At 51.0% G+C, this 19,474-nt stretch overlaps 2 protein-coding genes across 5 annotated transcripts in view; one reads left to right on the forward strand and one right to left on the reverse strand.

Annotated features, from left to right (window-relative positions):
- The window catches only part of MED12 (mediator complex subunit 12), a 37,365-nt gene extending 24,398 nt beyond the window's left edge, over nt 1–12,967 (reverse strand). For 3 of the 4 annotated variants that reach the window (XM_074835591.1, XM_074835590.1, XM_074835588.1), the window contains exons 1-14: nt 12,797–12,967; nt 12,317–12,421; nt 11,293–11,484; nt 9,460–9,619; nt 7,965–8,140; nt 7,572–7,682; nt 6,756–7,010; nt 4,648–4,794; nt 4,255–4,354; nt 3,677–3,813; nt 2,717–2,848; nt 2,189–2,315; nt 1,324–1,553; nt 809–889 (exon numbers count right to left, since the gene is read on the reverse strand). In XM_074835591.1, the coding sequence (XP_074691692.1) occupies nt 809–889; nt 1,324–1,553; nt 2,189–2,315; nt 2,717–2,848; nt 3,677–3,813; nt 4,255–4,354; nt 4,648–4,794; nt 6,756–7,010; nt 7,572–7,682; nt 7,965–8,140; nt 9,460–9,619; nt 11,293–11,484; nt 12,317–12,421; nt 12,797–12,895 (2,052 nt within the window). In that variant the 5' untranslated portion in view covers nt 12,896–12,967. The remainder of the gene's footprint in view (nt 1–808; nt 890–1,323; nt 1,554–2,188; nt 2,316–2,716; nt 2,849–3,676; nt 3,814–4,254; nt 4,355–4,647; nt 4,795–6,755; nt 7,011–7,571; nt 7,683–7,964; nt 8,141–9,459; nt 9,620–11,292; nt 11,485–12,316; nt 12,422–12,796) is intronic. The other variant, XM_074835589.1, reaches the window with a different exon arrangement.
- Nucleotides 12,968–14,563: 1,596 nt separating this feature from the next.
- IL2RG (interleukin 2 receptor subunit gamma) lies at nt 14,564–19,474 on the forward strand. The gene is made up of 8 exons (XM_074835592.1): nt 14,564–14,691; nt 16,417–16,507; nt 16,742–16,926; nt 17,085–17,227; nt 17,325–17,487; nt 17,947–18,055; nt 18,126–18,210; nt 18,314–19,474. The coding sequence occupies exons 1-8, from the start codon at nt 14,604–14,606 to the stop codon at nt 18,515–18,517; spliced, it is 1,068 nt and encodes a 355-aa protein (XP_074691693.1). The 5' UTR covers nt 14,564–14,603; the 3' UTR covers nt 18,518–19,474.

The raw sequence follows: 19,474 nt of genomic DNA on the forward strand, positions 1-19,474 counted from the left end.
GAAGAGGGAGGGTTGGAGAAACATCCAGTTCTTAGGGCAGTGACCAAAGCAATGTGCTAAGACACTATTCCCATCTCTGCTTCTGGTCCATGTTGCATATCGAGTTAAAAACAATAGGAAATAAATAACCATGACTTAAGATTTTGGGAACAACCACCTCTACAGAACCAGTGAGGATCCTGGGAAAGCCATGGGAAAGCTGCATAGCTCTGCACATCACACCTGCCTAAGAGGTACCCTCAAAGGCCAGAAACAGCTGGAGGAAATGTAGGTACTCAGGGATTTTTCAACCACTGCAAGTTATTTTTATTACTAAGTGCTTCGAAGCATTCTGCAACCATGAACTATGCCCATAAATATTATGAAGAACTGTAAAACTGAAGTACCGAAGGCCACACAGTATGATGACAGTAGACCTGTGTCTTCTCCCAGGTGATCAAGAAAACCCCTGCCAACAGTAACTGGTCACTTCCAATCTCCTGGTGCTACCATGGTCACTCATTTCCCATCCACTTCCAAGCAGCCCACTTCATACCCTGCCCAAACACTGGGCTAGCAGTGGCCAGAGTGTAAGAGGTCCCAGGAATGACTGAGACTCACTCTACTCTGATGGACCCCGACCTGCATAAACAGGTTATATGGACCTTTTTTACAGTGCCAGCTGCCTTACAACCCAGCCACTTGCAGCATACTGGCTCTACAGTAGTGAGGGAGTACTCACACAAAAGCGAGGCATGTGCTGTCCCTGGTCCCACTACAACATACCAACCTACTTACTGAGTAGCAGGTACATAACGCAAGAACATACCGAAAAGTCTGTCTTCTCCATGTCATCGAAGAGCATGCTGGAGTTGTGGTCGATGTCCATGGGCTCAGAAAGACCTGTGTCCTGGGGACAGAGCAGCTTTACATCTCAGTGATGTACCACAGAACAAGAGAGTATTTGTTTACTACAGGACTTGATGTCCATGTTGGACAGTGACAGCAATATGCCAACACTCCCATGGTGCCTGGTAAGTTGGAGCCTAATACACTGTGAACATGAAGGACAGGCCTCACATGGCACCTCATGGTATACTGCTCTGAGCAATCCAAGATTTTCTTATCTACCCCCTTATATTCTGCAGGCCCTTTCCAGCCACTAAGAACACAACCTTCTACTTTTGAAACTGGAATGCTAAGGAAATAGTTTGAGAGAAAGACAAGCATGAGTCACTGGTACATCCTCCAGTAGATAATAGCAAGGAGGCTCCAAAGCTGGTAAAAACAGGCAAGCACAACATGGGGACACGTACAGGAGCACCACGGTGCTCGTGCTCTCACCTCTAGCTTGATGCCACTGTTTCCCTCTGTCTCCTTTCTGTCATGCTCCTCAGCAGGGTCATCGAAAGGTGAGGGCGGGCGAGGCCCATGGGAATCCATGGCGAGATCACCCCGGGAGATGAGTGTACACATGTAGATGTTGTGAGAGAACACATCATGTCGGATTAGCTCACAGAACAGCAGCACCAGGTTAAAGAACTCCACCTTCTCATTTTCCTTCCCAGGATCAGCTGAAAGGACAGCACAAGCAGTCAGAGCTATCAGAGTTCTTCTGCAACACTCTGAGCAACACCAGCCACCTAACCTAGGGCTAGAGAAAGTGTTTCCAGAGATCTCAACATAGAAAGTGACTGATACACAGTTCTGAGATTACAGCAGGGACTAAAAGCAGAAAGCCCAGTTTCAACAGGTCGCAGTTAAGTAAGTCAAAAGCTCTCCAGTTCATCTCACAGACCAGAAGCACAAGTGCCGTTCCTGGGGGTACAAACAGTTGCCTGCATCATTCAGAGTTGTATCCTGTCCCTCAATCTGTTTGCAGTACTTCCACTGAGACTATTCCAGGGCTTTGTCACTTACTAGTTAGAAACCTCCCTCTAGTTCTCAGCCTGAATTAATTCCTGATTAGGCTATACTCATTTATTCTTGGCCAACACTGTTAACAGAAGTGCTTCTGCATCATCTTTTTGTCATCTGGCCCTCCAGGCTGCTTTCCCTCCCTCTCCAAGGTATGCTCTGGATCACAAAGAAGCCAGAGGGGGAACTTAGGTACATCCAAGACCTACACATAAGAGAACAGCACACAAATTCAAAGTTTGCAGGAGAGGGAAAGCTAGAAACTGGGAGATCACAAGTTCTTATTACATACTTAGCATAGGAGCTTGAGTGTCAAGGAACTGCATAAGGACATCCTGAAAGACAGGAGCACTGGCTGCTGAGAGAGAGCCTGAGGAGATGGAACCCTTCTCATCCACGACTTCAGAGTCCCCACATCTCTGTAGAAACAGAAAAAAGTACCGACTGCTGTCACAGAGGAGAAACTCACTATCCATAAACCCCAAAACAGAAGTCTTCATGAGAGTTTTCCTACATTGCACTTACAGGAAAGCCACCATACAGGTTTCTGTAAGCAACTTCAGTTTCCAAGCATGCCAGTACTTCCACACTGCCATCACTTGTCATCAAATGTATCCAAGAAATGGGACACACACCATCCCACAGGCTCATTTATGACCTGCTTCGGGTTAGATGGAGCAAATGCCATAATTAACAGCACCAGTATTAATAGGCATTGTGCTGATCAGCTTTTGCCTTTTGGTGTAATAGTTAAATAATTGTAGTTAGCTAACCTCTGCTCTCCTTTATCACTGCTAGCCTTCCAGGAAAAAAGACTTACCTCAGCCTCTATTTCTGCTTGACGTTTCTCCAGGAGTTTGGCCACAACCATAGCCCTGTGGCGCCCAGAGCGTTTATAGCTGACAGCCCACTCGCACAGCAAGGCCACCACTGCGTCGTCATCTGGGGAGATCTGTTGAGATATAAGCACTACAGTGAGAACCTGAGCCAAATGGAAGAGGCGAGCAGTCCTAAAGCCTCGGGTTGGATACAGCAGTGAGTCTACTTCTAGCAGAGCACAGCCTGAAGACTGCTACATTCGCCTCTTCCTAACACGGAGGACAGATGTCAAGCTAGAGCCCTCCTGTTTTGTCTCTGCTTTGACTCTACTTTGCAACATGAGGTGATCCACAGATCTTGACAAATCTCCAGGGCGGCTTTGCTTCAGAAAATCATCTCTCTTCCAGCAGCACATCTATGGAGTGCTAATCTTAGCACAGAGTGAAACACAGCCTCTCGACAGCATTATACATAGTATGTGAACTACCAGTCCTGCAGCTCACTTCCAGGAACCAACGCAGTATTAGTTGCACTATGGTCCTACACATCATAAATATGTCACCTCCCAGGCTAAGAGGAACTCGAACTGTGAGCTCCCAGCCTCCCAAGAAGCAGCTGCCAGCCCAGAATTTGACAAGACTAGCATTTACTTCTCTCAGACACATAACAATCAGCTATCCAGACTGATGTCTTCCATTGGGAGACTCTGTTAGCTGTGTGGATTCTCTCAAGCTTACACCTATCTGTTAGCGGAGACTTTCTAGAGTACAGATCCCCCATTCTCACTTTAGTACCTCCCTAACCTAAGGCTGCATGAAATCCTTTTCAATGGAGATTGCATCTCTTGACCAACAGCCGCTACCTAGTTAGCTCTCTGTAGTCAGAGGACAGTAACCATAGAATATAAACAAGAACACAGCCACGTGCAAGACCAGGGCCCAGCAGAAAAGTCCCAAGGCACCTCATGACTGTCTTTGGTTGGACCCAGCCCAAATATCCTGTTATACAAGGAATCCAAAGAGTTGCTGAAGTCAGATCTTTCAAAGCTGTGACTGTCCAGAACTTCTAAAGTGTGTAAGACACGGCCAATAGTGAAACCTAGAAGAGAACAGAGAAGAGAAATGCGTATTTCGCAACTGGTAAAACAGACTCTGGAGCAAAAGTTTCTGTGAGCTCATTGCTCAGGAGACTGCCTAAGGAAAGCTGTACTAGTCAGGCAAGTGTCCACCTAGCTTAGTATCCTGACTCTCACAGCAGCCAACAGCAGATGTTAGGGGAAAGCATCAGAACACGGCACATATACAAGAGTATAGTTCTCTGGTACACGTTTCCAGCTTCCAGTAACAGAAATACCCTTATACCTGGGAAACGCACCCACGCGAGATTTTGCACTGGAAAGAAAAAGAGCCATTTGGTCTTTTTTTCACTGCTGACAGCAGCAGCAAAGAGGAAAAAAAATCAAAGAAAATAGTCAGACAGGAGGTTTCTCAGGGTAACACATAGAACAGGGGAGATAAAGTTTAACCTACAGCAAGTTACCTGCTGTGGTTTCCTGGCACTTGTCAAATGACCAGCGAACTTCCACAGCCTGGCCACGTTCCTTTATCTGCTGCTCAATTTCACGTAGTTTTGCCCGAACCTAAAAGCAATGGACTTGTGTAAACATACAAAACGATGCCTTAGAAGTCCTGTGCACAAAATTATTAGAAAAGAAAGAGCATGACACTAATTCTACTCAAGGTTAGATTCTGCCTGTCTTCCAAGGATATCACTGTTTTGCTTATAGCAGAATGGGAGCAGTTAATTCCTTGGGAGTGACACAGCACCTCCAGCTTTGCTTATCACACAACATGAAATAAAAATCCTGAAAGAGCTAAGATACAGCTATTACCCTGGACCACAGGACCTCCCTTTTTTTTGAAGGCTGCTCACCTGCTGTGTAAAGGCTGAATTCCCTCCTGGCATGGGCAAGTTGGATGGGGCTATAGGCAGGTGGTCCAACGGAGAGCCGGTCTTTATCCTGCTATCAGTCAATGAGTAATGCCACACAAGGGCACTTGGGCAACACAAAATTATACTCTGCAGCAGACAGAAAAGTCAGTATCATTGAGCAAATCAAGGTCAAAACAATTATTTTAGATTACTTTCTACAGAAGTAACTACTCCTTTATCCTACTGCCCTAGCATTCATCACCTGGTATACATATTTATTATTTGGGTTCTTTTGTTCTAAGCTCTGAAAGAGTCTTTGGGCTAAAGACCATACTAGAGTAGAAAGGAGTAAACTAGTATTTTTGCTGCACTGAGTTTCTTGCCCTAGGTATGCTTAGGAAGTCAAGACCAGAGTTCCACATTATCCAAAAGTAGCAACAAGTTGCTGCAGAGCTCCCTGCTGCTTCTAAACAGAACTTATTTTCTACAACTCACACCACCAATGCACAATCCAAGCCTCATGGTCCAGGAGCAGCATTTACAAAAGTGACTTCCAGCCCTCGTCAAGAGTAAAGTGTGAGAAGAAATATGAGTCAACAGACCCAAACTCATTATACTATATTATTTCATAATTACAAGTATGACTATAGTAATGATTATAATAACAATGCTATTATATACATTTTATATATGCATTTTCCTCCTTTTATGATCTTGTACAGACACCCCCACAAACACAGTCAAAACTTCACTGAACAATTCCTAGGAAACACCCCTACAGTTTCTGGCTCAGGAGGCGGCAGACATTAAGACTGACAACCAAGGATGTTTTAAACACTCAAACCAAAGAATCCATCGTATCTCAAGAACATCTGAGCAAAGGTTAATTATGTACACTGTTAGAAACGCATCTGTTTCCAGCCTGACTTTACACAGCTGCAACCACTAGATCTTACACTGCCTTAGCCTTATCTACTATCTGCAGATCAGAAGAGCTGTAGATCTTCTATCAGAAGAACTCTTCTGAGACATACTAAAGGACCAGACCATCATTAACCCATCTGAACTTTTTAAGTAGGTTGTGTTCAAACCCCAAATTAGCCAAATCTTTGAGGTGTATATGATCATATACTTTCCCTAAAGTAAGCTCCCCAAACAAAGGATTTTATATTTAAAAGATGTTTTATCACACAGAAACTAGAAAAAAATCCTAAACTTTTTTAACTGAACACGACCAAGAAATAGAAATACAAAGGGGTTATTTATAACCCCCGCATTGCTCTCTAGTCACTGCAGACAGATCCTTACTTCTAACCAACAGTACTCTAGGAATTTTATTTCTATCCTGTTTGAGAGCTGGCTGGCTACTTCTTGATCCTGTCAGGGCTCCTTGATCTCCAGTTTCTCTGTTGAGCTGCAGGTTCCCAAACTCTGTGCTCTCTTCCTCTCCACCTCCTGCTCCATCCTGCACTCTCTGGAATCTCCTCTGCTTTAATGTGCTCCTTTTTTCCCCTGGAAGCGGCAATCTCCACTCCTTCTGCAGTGCCCTTTTCACAGCCTGCTGCCACTCCTGATGAGTGGTCTGCCTAAATCATTAAAGTTCTGCCATAAAGAAGTGGGAGGGGTTGGTTTTTGTGTGTGCTGGTTGTTTGGTTCGTTGGATTTTTTTTGTTCCGTGGGGGTGGGTTTTTCTGATGAGGTGTTGTTTGTTTTTAAGACCTCACAAAATTACAAAGCACTCTTTTCATTTCTGGTATAATTTCCTTTCCTAGACAACCTGTTACTGACTACACAAGACAAAATAACCCTTTCTTTCTCATCCCCTCTTCTGCAAAGCTTTCCCAGACATCTGAAGCACCTGTGAATAGAGCAAAAGGCTCTATTTTTCATCCCATTTTTCTTATGCAAGTCAGTTAAGGGCACTGCTACAGCACTGATGTCTGGTACAAAAGCTCTGTAACCTGTCAGCAAAGACCTACCCCATGACAATCACGGTTTGATATGTCTGTACTCAGGAAGTTGCTGACTCAGACTGTCATGATTTTTCTGTGATACAATATAAGCTGTCCCTGTTGACCCCACTATCACCAACCACTACCCAAACCAACCTGGAGGATGCAGCTGAGCCCATATACCACTGGCCGGTGCTGGGGGCACAGCAGTAAGTCGCTGAAAGGGCTGGGAGGAGGATTCCCTGCAGCTGGCTGAGGGGTGGGAGTTGAGGGAAGAGCGTTCCCTGTCTGGGCAGACAGGATGTGTGGTGGGTGCCCGCCAGCACCATCCAGCTGCATCGCAAGCCTGCGGGTGCAGAAGTAGGCCAGACGTCTGGACAGGTATGCAGACTGCACAAACTCTCCAGAGTACTGTAGGGAAGAGGAAAGGGGGGAAAACATCCTCGTTACAAGCAACACAAGAGAAACCCCTGACCCTTACATAGCAGTATACTGTGTGGCACTGCCTTGTAGAGACAGTCCCTTTTTACAGAGAGCTCCTTAGCACCATCGATCACCCACTGGCTACTAAGCATCAGAAAAACCCTTTAAATGCTCTAAGGCAATGACTTCATGTATCAAAATGTACCCACACCCAGTCTTCCCAGGGCTTCAAAAGTATGCCTAGAATTTGTTACATGGGAAGAAAGAAAAGCAGTTTCCCTGTAGTGGTGCACAATGAGTCCAACTATCACAGCTATGACGTGGGCAGGGATTACCAAGTCAAGTGCAGGGAAACAGCGTAAAGGACAAAGAAACATAAGAGAACAGGACTAAAAAGGTATCCTTGCATGAGCTAAGAATGACGCTCAGAGGGACACTCCCTAGCGTTCTTGATACAAAACAGCTCATCAACCCTTCAGTGGTAAGAAGGGGACTGACAACAGCAGAAGTCAGTGCTCTCCTGAAGCAAGCCAGGTACTTATTTCTCACCCGCAGCAGGAGGGGTAGGAGCATTTTCAGAAATTCATCTTCTCCTGATCGTATCTTCTCAAAGCACTCGAGGACCCATGTCAGGAATTCATGCCGGTCCAGCATGCCATCCTGCACACAGATAAAGGTAGAGCAAATGGACAAGAGCTGAAGTAACATCCGCTAAGGAAAGGCAGAGCAGCAGCAGCTGCTTGCTTTCTAACAGTGGAAGTAACTCTAGAAGTTTCCACAGTTCTGTACTACCCCGTTCTACTACTGAGCTCAAAACTGCATCCAGCCCTAAGGGCCTATTCACAAAAAGATAATATTCTGCAAAAATAAATCACTTTGCATCCACTTCCCCTAGCCCTCCTCTGCTACACACCCACCCAGCAGCCGCCTCCAGCCCCTCACCTGGAACATGAACATAGCTAGTTTCTCATTGTAGTCCCACTGCTTCAAAGTTTGTTCCACCTCTTGGGTCATTGGCCCAGACGGTGAACCACAGCCTTGCCCTGGGAGCTGTCTATAGAACTCTGCAATTTTCTGCAGCTGCTCTGACAGGTACTTGGTGATGATCTGTGTCCATTCTGGAGAAGAGGAAACACGTTAGCAATGAGTGCCATGGTAAACAGAAGCAGGAAAGAACCAGGCTGGTGCACGGCGGGAAACCCAGAAAAAGTTCGTGTCATTTGAAAAGGACAGAAAGACAAAGAAAGAAAAGTGCCACAATGTTAGCTCTGCTCATGGCCTGGAGGTGGTAGGAAGGAAGAGACATCCACAGAAACAGGGAACAAGGGGAAAAACTTCTGTTTGGGATGCAGAATTACTTTGTACAAGAAAAGCTGGGAAGAAAGATTCCTCAGCTGCCATTGCTGAGAATCAGCAGGTGGAGAGGTTTTCCAGCGGGAAGCAGTATTAGGCCAGACTGGTTTAGCATCCTCAATAATCTGACAGACAGCAGAAACACTAGAAACACTTTAACTCTGAACTTGTTCTTAATCTCTTTCAGATAGCAGTGTAAAGCCATGATCAGTAATTTTTTAAAATAATTGTTTTTACCAAAATCTAACTGTGTAAGAGACAAATTCAATACACAAAGTGACAGCACAATTTCACTCCTCTGGGACAATGCAGATGGCAAAACCCAAGGCAAAATATGCAAAAACCTGGAACAAAACAAAACAACACTTACAGGGTCAGCAGTAGGACAAACACCCAAAGGAACAGGAAAGTAAATGGAACAAATATATCTAACAAACCAATCAACCTTCAGAAACAGAGCCTGTGCAATTTTTATATCAAAGACAAACAAGAAGGAAAACAAACCCCAACCAACCATGGACCTCAACTGCTAATATTGCTTTTCAAATGAGTGTGGTCAGGTCCTGTAGTCACAGCCATACAAAACAGAAAACAGCCAGGGGAGCTCTCCTAGATCACAGTAATCTGGAGCAGGCCAGGATGCAAAGGGTATTAGATATTGGATCCAGTAAGGCTTAATGAAATTGGAAACACAAACAGGGGAGTAACAGACCGGAATTCTCTGGGAAACATATTACGCACTTGAGAAGAAGCTAATTAGTCATCGCTAAATTATAACGTTTACAGTCTTTGTAGGGTAAGAAAAAAACAGGTTATACAGCAGAAGAGCACAGCAGAACTTAATGGGGAGAAAGAAGAGGTAGGCTCTCAGGAAGTATTTGTGGCTGCCAAGACTTATTTTTCAACAGTGTACTCCCACAGGTGGGCCCTGTTGTTTTAGGCAGTTATGCACATCAGAGCACTACGACTTATCAGCAGGAAACAAGTTTATATGGATTTCCAGGGTACCTCTTAATATTCAAGAGCAGGCTGAGAAGGAAACATCTGCGATGGACAAAACCAGTGCTCCACACAAAGTGCTTACCAATGAAGGGATCAATGACATGACGCTTTTTCACCTTGGTTTCCGTGATGGCAGCATAATAGGCACAAGTCATTTTGATGAGCCAGGCTGCTCTCATTACTGGAACAGTGTATTTTGCCAAATAACCAAAGACCTCTTCCTTCTTGCTAAAGATGGGCACCTGTAACAGAATTGAGAAGGAAAACTGTCACCAAGAACTTAGTTGCTTTGGAATAGTTCCCATCTACACACACTGTAGGCACTGCAAGCTGCAAAAAACTTAAAAAGGGAAAAGGTACTGTGTTACTCTGTATCTCAAAAAACCTACTACAAGAATTCACCTCTGGTCAGAAAGCAACAGCACCAGAGCTGCATTTCACTATAAACAGAAACAAAACAAATTGAAAGAAGACAGAAAACATAATTACACCACTGTAAATCCACACCCTGAATCCTGCAAACAGCTTCGAGGATAAGCTCTAGATAAAATATAAACAACTACAAAAGATACAAACTAAGGACTGAGTCAGAAACACGAAGCATCTACTGTACAGACTGAAGATAGGGTTCTTTATTTTGTAAACAAAACAGAGTGGTTACGAAAATCTTGTAGTATCATGAGTAGCCAGCAGAAGACTGTGAGAAACAGGGAACTGAGTACCATAATAGGAAGGAATTAATTAATCAATCCCAAGATTCAAAATTCAAGATACAACATAGGAGGATACCAGTGAAATCATCAGACTGCACATCTATACACCAGGAAGCAAAAACACATCACAGGAAAAAGTACAGCTGTGGGGCTCATTTCCACAGGATACTACGGAGAGCAAAAGTATGCATGTGTTCACAGAGAAACGAGACAAATTCACAGAGAACAGGTCCATTTGGTAGGTATCTCAAAGTCCCTGAATGACCAACAGTTCAATTGCTTACTTGCTATGCCATGAAAACTGAGGGAGCCCGTTGCAGGAAACTGGGGAAGGCCTTGAAAGGTTCAAGCTTTCACAATGATCTCAGAAAACTGACAGCCAACATGCAAAGGATACAAGGACTAATTTTATAAAGAGACAGATTCTAGGTAAATCTGTTTACTTCACCCCAAGAGTGACAGAACACCAAGGGCCAGACAAACTCCAGCTTCTAAACTGTGCTCTGCTACCATTTTGCAACTGGGCATTATGTTTTTCCACCATGCACACAAGATTCCCAAGTCTCTTGTTTACAGGCCCACTCTGATAGAGAGTTAGTTCCCCATGCTACTGGGCCCAGTAAAATGGCAGAATAAGACCCTTCTTTCATACTCCACAGAATTCAATGCTACCAGGGAAATATCTAGCCCTAGACCCAGGGCACAGAAATGCTCTAGCCTGGCTGAGATCAAGCTATAACACACATCCTCTTCTCAGCTGAAAATCAGAAATACCTGTCACTGCAACAGAAGTCTGGGAAGTCACTCAGCTGATTATTTCCAGTAATTCTCACGATGGCTTTTGAGAACTTGAAAAACCCTCCACAATAGAAATGGTCCTAATCTAAACAATAGACCATAGGCAACAGTGGCAACTCTTCTGAAAAACATTCAAACCTTAAAATAAATCAGTCGTATCACACAAGCCAAAAGGCAAAGTTGAACACAACCTCCAAACAACAGATGAGGGACCAGTTCTTTGGGTGGGGATGCCTACAGCCAGTGCACTACAAATCCTGCATATGTTCTTCAAGCTGAAAGCTTCAAGAAATATAGGGAGAAGAAACCTCTCAGATAGTAAAAACCTTCTACTATACAAACACTTCAGAAACAAGCATAGATTAGATGTTCTGCCCTGCCAGGCAGCCTCTCCTATAACATACCTTCTTAGCGAGATGAGTGAGGGGCTTAGTTCCAGCCAGATCTGTGAACCAGTTGTTTATGGCACTCTGAGAACGTGCTGTCACCAGCCAAAAGTTATCCTTCTGATTCACCTGGGGTTTCCGTCTTCCCGTGTCAGGCAGTGTATTGCACCGCAGCTTTTCTGCGATAATACTGCTGAAATTTGAACTGATCTGGAAAAAAAGAAAGAAGGGATGAATTACATTTCAGAGGTCAAAGATCTATTCTATGTGCTTAAAATCTCATTTATCATTCCTTCCATAAGTCTCACCAGTATGAGCTTTCGAAACACAAAAAAAACTGCCAATAATTTCCTTTGTTATACTTGCAAAGAGGAATGCTTCTAGATAATTCATACAATAACCGAGCAGGGACTCGAGTTGCGACAGACACAACTCTTTATAAATACTTGTCAAACCAGATAGAAGGCTTCTTGGACAGATGTCAGCCAAGGAAAACAAATATATTGTGCTTATTGATTGCCTTCCATCCCAAGACATTACTAGTCCTCTTGTCAGGGAGGCCAGGAAGTTAACCTCTTGATTTTAGAAACTGGAAAAATGGAGTTGAAGCCTGTTATGTAACTCCCATGTTTAAATTGCCAGATGTTTCAAGAAATTTCACTTCTCTTCTACCATGGCCATAACATAACCAAACCACTAAGAAGAAGTTTCCTGCTTCTGGTATCCTAGTCTTCTGCTTTAATTGCAGAATATAAGGAATTCTAGATGCTGGTTTAACAGCAACTGCATACACAGACCTGCCCCTAAGATGTACAGAGCAAGACAAGAATCTGCTCTCTCAGAGGTGGGACACAGCTCCAAAAGAATGCAGAACTTTCATTCTACAGGGACAGAGGGATAGGTCCTAAAACACCCATCCTAAAGGGTCTCCTCGTTCTGGACACAGGGAAAGAATGAAACCCAGGACTGTCCATGACCCAGCAGTCTGCCCGAACAGGCACCAGGCCCTGCCAAACCCCCACACTGTCCCAATCGCTCTCACCTTCGCTGGGTTAAAATTGACATTTTTGGCACTGCCGTGCTCATCCCCAGAGACTGCCGGCTGGTTATTGAAGCCTTGCTTGACGTTCAGAGCAGTCAGCTCATCCTGCGGGGGAAGGACGATCAGCAGGGCCCGGCAAGGCCCCTCCACACCAAACGCCCGCAGCCTCTGTCCCCGCCACAACGGCTCAGGCAGCGTGGGGACAGGGCAAGGCCAGGGCCCGGCGGGTGCCAGCCGACCTCCCCCAGGCCCCCGTTGCCAGGCAGCGCCCCAGGCGAGTGCTGGGACGCAGGAACCGCGGGTCCCTCGGCCAGGACCACCCCCCACCCCCCTCGGGGGCCCGGCCTCTCACGCCCGGCCACCACGGGGACACAGGGCTCCCTACCCCCACGCCGGGGGCTCCCAGCGCACCCCCGGGGCCTCCTCACAGCCAGCCCCGGCACAGCGGCCTCGGGCCCCCCACACGCCCGACCCCCGCACCTCCTTCTGCTTGGGGTCCTGCGGGTAGACGTCGGGCGGGCCGAGGCGCGGGCGCTTAAGCGGGCGGTGCTCGTAACTGAGGACACCGAAGGCCGCCATCCCGGGCCGGCGGACAGGGGCGACCGGGCCACAACAAGGACCGCCGAGGCCGCCCGCGCCTGCGCCCTGCGCCCCGCGCCCTGCGCCGGGGCCGCCCGAGCGCCGCCGGAGAGGCCCGAGCGACGCGACGCTGTCACGGACGCCGCCGAGGGGAGACGGAACTTCCCGAAGCTGGGCCGAGGAAGGACGAAGAGTCCCGAGCGCCGCCGGGAGGGGCCGAGCCCGCGCCGAGAGGAGGCGGAAATTGCCGAAGGCGGACGGGGTGGCCCGAGGGGCGCCGGGCGCCCCCTGGCGGAGCCGTTGCTCCGGCCTGACGTCACGTGACGGCGCCGTTATTCCCCCTCCAAGGGCCGCCCCGTAGCCCCCCGCCCCCAGCGGCCCTGGTTGCCCGGGACACCCCCACCTGTGGTCACCCTCGGCGGCCCCACGGCCACCGTCGCCCTGACCACATCCCCGTCACTGCGCCCATGACCATCCCCCCGTCACTGCCCCCATCACTGGCACCATCACTACCCACCCTGACCACCTCCTGGAACTGCCCCCAGCTCCCTACAAACTGCCCCCACGTGCAGTTTGTCTCCCCCTTTGTCTCCCCATAGCTGCCCCCCGGGACTGCCCCAGTGACTTCCAGTTCTGCCCAGGGACCCAGCCCAGGACACCCACAGCCAGGCTGTGGGTCGGGACCCCCATCCCAGCCCTGTTCCTGGGGGGCAGCCCTGTGGGGGTGAGCCGTGGGAACATGGCAGGATGAACTGGGGGTCCTGGTGGGGCAGGCGTGGGGCTGTTACTGTAAAAGCCTGCAGAACTCTCTTAAGACTCGTTTTGGAGTTTTAGAAAGCAGGCATTCTTTATTGCAGCGCTGAATGCGCGGGGGATCATTCCACCTAACGTGCATACACTAAAAAGTTCATCCTTTATATACCTTAAAGACATGAATGTTCATACATTTCCCAAGAAGTCTCCACCTTTCTGCCTATCTACTATATTTACATAATGCCGGCGTTGCAAAACTACACTACACGTGCGTGGAGGTCTCGAGTGGTCTTTGGGGGTCGTTTGGGGAGTTAGCCCCCTACTCCTTTTTCCCTTTTATGGTCACGAGTCTTTTGAGGACAATTTCTTCTCCCTGGATGTTTCCCAACTCTGTTGTCCGGCCAAGCTGTTCTTTCTTATCTGCCTTGTCTGAGCATTTCCACCAGGGTGTATCTATTCTTACGGTTAGGATAGCTGTACATTTTAATCACTCGGGCCTTGTTAAATACAAAGTTAAACATTGTTCGATAAAAGAATTTCTTAATATTTCCCCCTTTGAGACTTCCAGGTATACACAACTGGGTACAACAGGACCACATAAGGTATAACGGAATGCTTCTCTTACCACTGTCACAGGCCTCAACTTGCAGGCACCAAGTGCTCACAGGCATCAGCTAGCAGGCACCAGGGTCTGGAGGGTTGAGCCGGGGGGCCTAGGCAGGAAGGGTGGTGGGGCCCCAGTGGGATGAGTTGTGGGGCCCCACTGGGGTGAGCTGTGGGGCCCTGGTGTGGTGAGCCATGGTTGCCATCGGAGTGTCCCGTGGGGCGCCGCGTGGGGGGGGGCCCCTCGGTGGCGGGCGGTGCCATGGGGCAGGAAGCGCTGTGGGTGTGGAAGCCGACAGCCCTGCGCAGTGGGCTGTGCGCAGTTCGCAAGCGCCTCACGGCTCACGCCGCCATGGCGGTGCATGCTGCCTTCCTTGCGTCCATCCTCCTCCTCCTCTGCGGGATGGGCCCCTGCCTTGCTGCTGCCCCCAGCCCTTCAGGTAAGGGGGCACACAGGCCCCAGGGGGGGTGGGAGGCCACGGTGCCCCATGGGTGATGGGGCTGGGGAATGTCGCTCCCCGGTGATGGCGAGCGAGGAGGACAGGACATGGGGCTGCGTGGGCTGGGAAGCCATTGGGGCATGCGCCAGAGATCCCGTGACTCTCCGATGCGCCAGAGACTCAGCACCTACATGGTCTCTTGCAGTGGGGCTGCTGGGGGAGCTGGGCGGTGCCAGGGAGCCCTCTTGGATGTCCCTGCCCTGGCGCTTGAGCATTGCTGGCAACACCAGCCCCATGGCTACCACCCTGGTGGCTGCCAGCCCAGCAGGCAGCACTGCTGGGAGGGACCCTGGCCATGGGGGTCCCAGGTGGCAGGCCGGGGTGGGGGGCAGTGGTAGGATGCGATGCGCAGATCCTATTGGCCCCATGCATCAGCCGGGCAGGGCGGCAGTGGCTCCTCTTTCCACCCAGCACCCTCGCCCCAGATGTCATTTTCTGAGAAAAAATCTACTTCTTGGCTGGCTGTCAGTAAAAAAACAGCTTTCCGTGGAAACTGAGCCTCTCTGATTCCCTGGACTTCCTGGGCTGCCAGGATGCTGCTCTCCATCTCCACATGTGGAAACAGCTGGGGTGCAGCCCCTTTGTTCCACTGTGTTACATTACAACCCAGGAAAGCCCTGCTCTGGCTTTCTCCTGCCCCCACAGCACTGGCTGATGGGTCTGGACCTCACAAGGGACCAGGTGTCCCATTGCCTGCTTTTTAGGGGGAAAAATCGTATTTTCTGGGAGCCTCCAGGACAGCTCTCAGCCGTCAGCAGCTGGTTTGGCACTTGCAAGGGCTCTGCGAGGCACCTCTGTCCATCGGAGGAGCTCATCCCGCAGTGAGCCATGCCAGCGGCCACCAGAGCAGACTGTGGCATGATACCTGATGCAGGGATCAGCACCGCTCTGGTGGCCCTGCAGCCCCCAGACAGCCCAGGATGTGGCCTCCAGCTGTGTGGGCAGGATTGGGGCTGGCACAGCGCAGCGGAAAGAGGGGGCAGAGGAGCCGGCGTGGGTGCCTGGAGCAGCTGCTTGGCCTCCTGGGGCTCGGTAGTGTTTCCTGCAGAGATCAAACCACCAGGGCTCAGCCCCTGGCCCTGTGGTGGAGAGGCTGTGGTGGGAAGCACAGCCCAGCATAGCTCCCATCACCCAGACACAGGGACACGTGGGCACCTGCAAGCACCCAAAAGGGTAACAGTGACATGAATTTAGCCAGGATGGAGACATCCGGCACAAATCCTGGAAAAACCCTGATTTTCTTATGGGAAAAGCAAGATGAGTTGGCAGGGTGAGGTTTCCATTCTATCCCACGGTGCAAGGGGCTGGAAACAGGTCTGCAGGGTGTCTAAGGGGAGCGGATGGAAGAATCAGGGTGAAACACCACATCCACAGCATGAGGAGCCGACGGCACGGATGCAGGAGGGACAGCTGCTTGCCTGACAATCCTTCGGAGGAAGCAGGGCTGCCGGCAGCCTGAGCATCACTGGCACAGCATGTGTGAATAGAGTGGTGGGGGCCCAGCATTGCAGACAGGCTGCACCATAGCTCTGCTGGGAAGAACTGGGCTTCTTTGGCTCACATGGAGGAAGGCTGATGGGGATGTGCCGTGTCTCCCGGGTGCACCCCTGGGTCCTGGCACAGCCACCCACTGCTGCGGTGCCCAATGGTGTCTATCTCTTGTAGGGGTGGAGTGTGTCCTCTTCAATGAGGAGTACATGACCTGCATGTGGGGAAGCAGAGAGACACTCACGGCCAACTACTCCCTCTACTACTGGTACGTGTTCCTGCCCCATGGCCAGCCCCACAGCAGGGTGTCCAGCGGTGGGTCCCTGCATGGGAGGCTCCTGACAGCATTGCTGGTCCCAGCATTAGCCTGCTCCTCTTCCCCGAGCCCAAGGTGGGGGAGGCTCTGGGGGAAAGAGGGTTGGGATATGCTGGGGAGAGGGGTCCCAGGGAGGGCTGGGGCATGTGGGGTCTCAGGGAGCCCTGGTAACCTGCTGCGGCACAGGTACGAGAACAGGTCCCCCATGGTGGAGTGCAAGCACTACCTGCAGGACCAGGGTGTCAGCATCGGCTGCTACTTCAACCGGAGCGAGATCATCCAGTTCCAGCCTTTCCGTGTCCTCATCAATGCCAGCCTCGGCAGCAGGACCCTGAAGATCCTCAGCAAGCCCATGGAGCTGCAGGACTTGGGTACTGAGCAGTGGGGGGCACCCACTCTCCTCTGTGGGGCTGCTGTGGGGCACGAGCAGAGCTGTGGGTACCCAGGGCTGCCCCATCACATCCTGGCTGGCAGCAGGGCCACCATGGCATGGGGACAGCATTCACCAGGTGCCACTTGTGCTTTGCAGTGAAACCAGAAGCACCCGTCAACCTGACTATCCGCAACATGAGCAGCAACCAGCTGCAGCTGACCTGGACCTCCCCGTACCCCAAAGCTCAGTGCCTGGAGCACGCTGTCAAGTACAAGAGCAACAAGGACACCAACTGGACGGTGAGAGTCCCCTGGATGTGGTACCCCAGTGGTTGTGCTCGGGGACGAGCTGTGCACCAGTGCTGGTCCTTGTTGCATGACCCACATGTCTCTGCAGGAGCACCAGGTGAAAGGAGACATCTTCTCCTTCCCCAGCGTGGACTATGAGAAGTACTACACCTTCTATGTGCGCAGCAAGATTAACAGCTACTGTGGCAGCACCCAACTCTGGAGTGAGTGGAGTGTCCCTGTGGTCTGGGGCAGCAACTCCACCAGCAAGGGTAGGTCCTGAGGGCTGTGGTGGGATGGGACAGGCTGTGGCATGGTGGGGCTCAGCAGGTGAGGGATGACCAAGCAAGTGGAAAACTGGCCCAAGACAGCAGCTGTAGGGGCGAGACCCATCCGGGCACCTGGGGCACAGGCAGTGGCATAAGCCCCTGCATCCTTTGCACTTCTGGAAGCCAAATATCCACTGCCAATGGGACCAGCTGACTTTTGCCAGGGGTTTCTTAGCCCTGGAGGGATGCTCTGGCACAAGCAGTACAGGGTCACCAGACAGTTGTTGTGACAGCATGGCAGGGTTTGGGGATGGGCTCCTTCTCCATCCTCTGCTCCAAGCTGAGCCCTGCCATGGACGATGCTGAGCTCCCATGGCCACCCACGAAGGGCCACAGATGTCCCCACCCCACTGCTGTGGCAGTGTGCTGGCCAGGGGTCCATGTCACCCCAGCTCTTTCCAGGCACTGCAGAGGAGCAGCTGCACTGGTTCTGGATCCACACAGTCTTGATCCCCATCGCCTCCTGCCTGCTCCTGCTGGTCCTTGTCGTCCTGCTGGTGCGCATGGAAAGGTGAGCATGGGAGCAGGTGGGGGGCTGCACCACTGGGGCTCTTACCCTCCAACACATCTCTCCCGTGCAGAGTGTGGGTCATCCTCATGCCCCGAATCCCCAACCCCAGCAAGAACTTTGACGAGCTCTTCATCACCCACAACGGCAACTTCCAGGTAAGGCTGCTACGGGCAGCCCTGCCCTGGGCTCACCCCCTGCCCCAGGGGGTTGGGGCTGGGCTGGGTGGTGGCTCCTCTCACCCTGTTTTGCTCCCTGGAGGAATGGGCTGGAGTCCCCAAAGACGTCGTGGAGAGCTTCAGGCCCAACTACAGCGAGAACATCTGCTATGTGAGCGAGCTGCCCGCCAAGGACAGCTGTGAGCCCCTCTGGGAGAGTGGCAACCACCCACCGTCTGTGATGCCCGGGGCCCCAGCTGCCCCTCGTGAGCACAGCCCCTACAAGAACACCTACGTGGGAGTGTGACGCACTCCTGCACCCCTGCGCCCTGCACGCTCCGCACCCCCGCTGCCCAAAACCTCACTGCCCTGCATGCCTTGCTCCCCGCTCCCGCTCTGCCTCCGCCAAACGCCTAGGACCCCCAGCCCTGCTCCCTGCCACGGCCACACTGAGTCCCCCACGACACGGCGACTGTGCTGTGCTGCAGGGTGCTGGGTGCACTGCAGGGTGCTAGGTGAGCACAGTGTGCTGGGTGCATCTCCCAGTGCACTGGGTGTGCCTGGGTGCACTATTTGTTGCATGCATGTGATGTAGCTGGTGCACTGGGTGCGTTGCAGCACGCTGGGTGCGCTGCACGGTGCCCTGGCCATGAGGCGTCCAGGAGGGCAGAGTGACATGGATCCCAACACGAGCCCCGTCGCGCGCAGGATCCCTCATAGGGTCACCGTGGCGGAGCAGAGCCGTGGGAGAGCTGATGGGCTCCCACACCGTTCTCCTGTGGGCCCCCGCACTGGAGGCTTGCTGAGCCCCTCTCCTTGCTCCAAGGTGCCCACAGGCACAGCCAGGGATGTGTCCTGGCGAGGGGGCAGCTGCAGCTGAGCAGGCAGAAGCCACTGGCTGACCGATGGGGTCATGGGGACTGAGGAGCGCCAAGGGCCAGAGGGGCTAAGTGTTGTTTAGCCTTGTGTGTTTGACAAGTAGAACATCTGTGTTTAGATAACACAGGCCTGTGATAGACAGGGAGGCACCTAACGAACGTGCCTGAGATTCCTGCCCTGCTGCGGGACAGACCACAGCGCAGCGGCGAGCCACGCCTGCACCAATCCCTGATCAACAGGCAGAACCAGAGGGCCGGCGATCCTCCAGCACGGACCGAGCTCTGCAGTGCCCGTGTCCCCGCTTGCGTGCCCCTGCCCGGGGGCTGCTTGGGGGGATCCCCCCGGTTGGTGAGGTAACGCAAATAAATTTACCCTTCGCATTTCA

The sequence above is a fragment of the Strix aluco genome, chromosome 10 (assembly GCF_031877795.1).
Source record: "Strix aluco isolate bStrAlu1 chromosome 10, bStrAlu1.hap1, whole genome shotgun sequence".
In the NCBI taxonomy this organism is placed as follows: domain Eukaryota; kingdom Metazoa; phylum Chordata; class Aves; order Strigiformes; family Strigidae; genus Strix; species Strix aluco.

What these genes read in the sequence shown, in the direction of transcription:
- IL2RG (XM_074835592.1), top strand. Translation starts at nt 14,604, where the DNA reads ATGGCGGTGCATGCTGCCTTCCTTGCGTCCATCCTCCTCCTCCTCTGC. An exon ending in AACTACTCCCTCTACTACTG is followed by an intron (nt 16,508 to 16,741) that starts GTACGTGTTCCT and finishes GCTGCGGCACAG; the next exon opens with GTACGAGAACAGGTCCCCCA. An exon ending in CCCACAACGGCAACTTCCAG is followed by an intron (nt 18,211 to 18,313) that starts GTAAGGCTGCTA and finishes TGCTCCCTGGAG; the next exon opens with GAATGGGCTGGAGTCCCCAA.